This window comes from Microtus ochrogaster, unplaced genomic scaffold (assembly GCF_000317375.1).
Source record: "Microtus ochrogaster isolate Prairie Vole_2 unplaced genomic scaffold, MicOch1.0 UNK4, whole genome shotgun sequence".
Lineage (NCBI taxonomy): Eukaryota > Metazoa > Chordata > Mammalia > Rodentia > Cricetidae > Microtus > Microtus ochrogaster.
Window position 1 is genome coordinate 15229269 of NW_004949102.1, and position 3095 is coordinate 15232363.

The 3095-nt window shown below is 55.5% G+C and overlaps 1 protein-coding gene across 4 annotated transcripts in view; it reads left to right on the top strand.

The window, feature by feature from the left end:
• Nucleotides 1-1559: 1559 nt before the first annotated feature.
• LOC101986322 (putative RNA-binding protein Luc7-like 2) overlaps nucleotides 1560-3095 on the top strand; it is a 58515-nt gene continuing 56979 nt past the window's right edge. For 2 of the 4 annotated variants that reach the window (XM_005365841.2, XM_005365843.2), the window contains exon 1: nucleotides 1560-2018. In XM_005365841.2, the coding sequence (XP_005365898.1) occupies nucleotides 1958-2018 (61 nt within the window). In that variant the 5' untranslated portion in view covers nucleotides 1560-1957. The remainder of the gene's footprint in view (nucleotides 2019-3095) is intronic. The other 2 variants (XM_013353251.2, XM_026788570.1) reach the window with 1 other exon arrangement.

The following is a 3095-nucleotide window of genomic DNA, read 5'->3' on the forward strand; positions in this document are numbered from 1 at the left end:
CTCTTGTAGACCAGGCTGGTCTCGAACTCACAGAGATCCGCCTGCCTCTGCCTCCCGAGTGCTGGGATTAAAGGCATGCACCACCACCGCCCGGCTGAATTTAGCGTTTTTGAACCGGACATTGTGGCACACGCCTAACCCTAGCGTAGCTGAGGCCGGATGGCAAGTTTCAGGGCAGCTTGATTGAGCTACACAGTGTAAGGAGTAAGTCATTTGGTCCACTGTCAGCATGAGCTGCATTTAGATAAAGCTCCTTATGGAATCAGGGGTATGCAGGAGGCCCTGGGCTCCTGTATTCTCTAATTGGCAGCTGGCTGCCTGGTGGTCCCTCTTGATTGATCCCAGGGTTGAAAAGTTACAGTACGTTACCAGAGTGGGCTCGCAAATCAGAAGAGGAAATCTTGGTCGCCCAGACTTCACTGATTGTTTTGTGTCTTGAACTAAAAGGGTGAGGAATTTGAGGAATGGGCAATATTAGAATTTGGGAAGATTTTTATGTCCCTGCTTCTGCCTGCTGGGATTAAAGGCGTGCGCCACCACCACCGCCGGCAATAATTGTTTTTTTTTTTTTGTTTTTTTTTTTTGCAAATTACTGAAGATAGCATTACTATATAGTTTCTATTGGTCCAGTATGTACTTAATTTGCTGAATGTGTGTGCAATTGTAATGAAACTAAAAAAAAAAAAAAGAAAGAAACAAGCAAAAAAACCATTTCCCTCCCAAGTATCTAGAAAGTAGTGACGTTTCACCTTTAATTTTTTTTGGCCAGTTTGTAAAACCAGCACGCGGTCGAGGCCTAGGTATTTCCCGTTGGCTCACTTGGGCCTCACGAGAATGAGTTGTTGTCACCCCACCAGGGGTGAGATTAAGAAATCAGCTATTGCAGTTAGCAAGAGTGCAGGGCGCCAGCCTGCCAGGGAGCTACGAGGCTGTCCGGATGGCCCTGCCGCCGACGCGCCGCTGTGCAATACGGCCTGCCCCAGTTCTCACTTGCAGACTCGAATTTTGACTAGCAGCTTTCAGCTGTCCTGAACGTAGCAATAGGGTCGGGAGGCCTGCTCTCCAGTGTGCTGATTTCGCGTGTTATTTCCTGAACCTGACGTGTCCCAGCTAGGACACAGATAAGGGGCAGTGGCTAAAAGCCGGAGGAAAAAGTTAGGCGTCCTCGGTTCGGCCCGGGCCCTCCTACGGGTTCGCGACACTGGCAGCGTCCGTCCGGAGAGCACCAACCCTGAGAACTTCGGCCGAACTACTTACTCCGACTCGCTCTAAGCTTGGCACTTGCTAATTTGGGGCTGGGCCGCCAGCGCAGCCAGCAAAGAGGGCCTACATGCCACCCGGCAGTCTGCAGCGCAGGACCTGGTCCCCGGGGCCCAGCCGGCTCTAGGGTGGGCGAAAGCGACTCTCTCGCGAGACCTGGGCCCAGAGGGGCGGGGCCAGCGCGCGTACACGCGCCCAGCGGCCGTTAGGGCGGACCACTTCGCGGGAGGGGCAGGGCGGGGCGAAGCCAGCTGCGTGGCGATTGGCTGAAACCTCACGGGAAACGACTCGGCGCGAGCGACGTGCGCGCTCCCGTCGCGGTGTCGGCGGTGGCGAGCGGCGTCAGAGCTCGCTAGGGGGGGTTGACGGCTTCTGGCGGGTGTCGGTGTCGGGAGGCGGCGAGAGTCGGCCTAAGCCCGTGTCGCGCCTGTCTCAGGAACCTGACGGAGAGCGAGGACTCGAGGGCTTGCTCTCGAGGGTGCTGCCACCTTCCGCGTCCACGCCGTCGTGAGGAGCGCAGCCCGGACACTCCTGCGACTTCTCCGTCTCCCCACTCGCAGGCCTCGAGGCCGCGGCGGCCACCGAGACAGCGCCGCACCTCCCCCACCCCTTCCTCTCGTTCCCCCCGCCCGCCAGGGCCCGCTCGGCGCCCCACCCCCCTCCGCTCAGTCGCCCGCCCGCTCGCTCCGCCGCCGCCATGTCGGCGCAGGCCCAGATGCGCGCGATGCTGGACCAGCTAATGGGCACCTCCCGGGACGGTAAGTCGCTGCCAGAGCCCTGGGGGTGGGGGAGGGGACGCGGCCGGTGCGGGGGAAGGCCTCCGGGGGAGCACCGGGCGCGTGCGTGGCGTGCGGTGGAGTAGGGGGCTCCCAGATTGGTAACACGAGGTCCCGGGCTCCCATCCAGACCAATCAGGGCTCGGCAGGCGGGCTTGGGGGCGGTGTCCGTGCGGATTGGCGGGAATGGCTGCCAATGGGGCGAGGCGGGGCCTGGACGCAGAAAGGAGAGTTTGTGCTTGCTTTTTTTTTTTTTTTTTTGCTGTTGACTTGGCGGGGTGTGGAAGCTCGCAAGGCTGTCTTGCCTACTGGGGCGGTCAGTTTTGACTGTTCACTGGCGACCGGCGGAGCCCTAAGGCCTCCGCCCCCCAGCTCTAGCTTTTACACCCTGGGCTTTCGGAAAGATCACCCCTCGTCGCCGCCCTCTAGAGTTTGCAGAGAAGCACCCCCTCCCCTGAGTCTCCGAAACCTTTACTAAAACCCCCAGTTCCGGGGACGCCTCGTCGAGCCCTACAGAATCAACCATTTTTTCCTTTCTCTTTTTTTTTTTGGTGGAAAATCTGACCCAAACCATGGTTTCTTAAGGTGGGCGTGTTTGACCCCATTTTGTAAGTAGGAAAGTGTTTAGGCCTATTTTTTCCCGAGAGACTTCCATTTTGTTAGAAATTGAATAGAAGCTTTCTTAGTAAATATTGACAGATTTTTACGTGTGTCCTTAACACAGCTACTTTGGAAATCTGAGGCTTACCGAAGTAGAATAGAAGGAAACAAAGGGCTTTTTAAAATGCAGTTAGGTTAGAATTTTTATATTGCGTTATCTACGCATTGAATTATTCCTTGTTTTAGATAATTTCTAAAGTGATGAAATGTTGCTTTTGGGGGATAATTAGTATTGTACTTTCAAAAATGTCAAAGTTCAGTACTTACTTAAAAACCAATCCAAAACCAGAGTGTGGTGGTGCACGCCTTTGAGGAGGCAGAGAGAGTTCAAGGCCAGCCTGGTCTACAGAGCAAGTTCCGGGACAGGATCCAAAGCTACAGAGAAATGCTGTCTTGAAA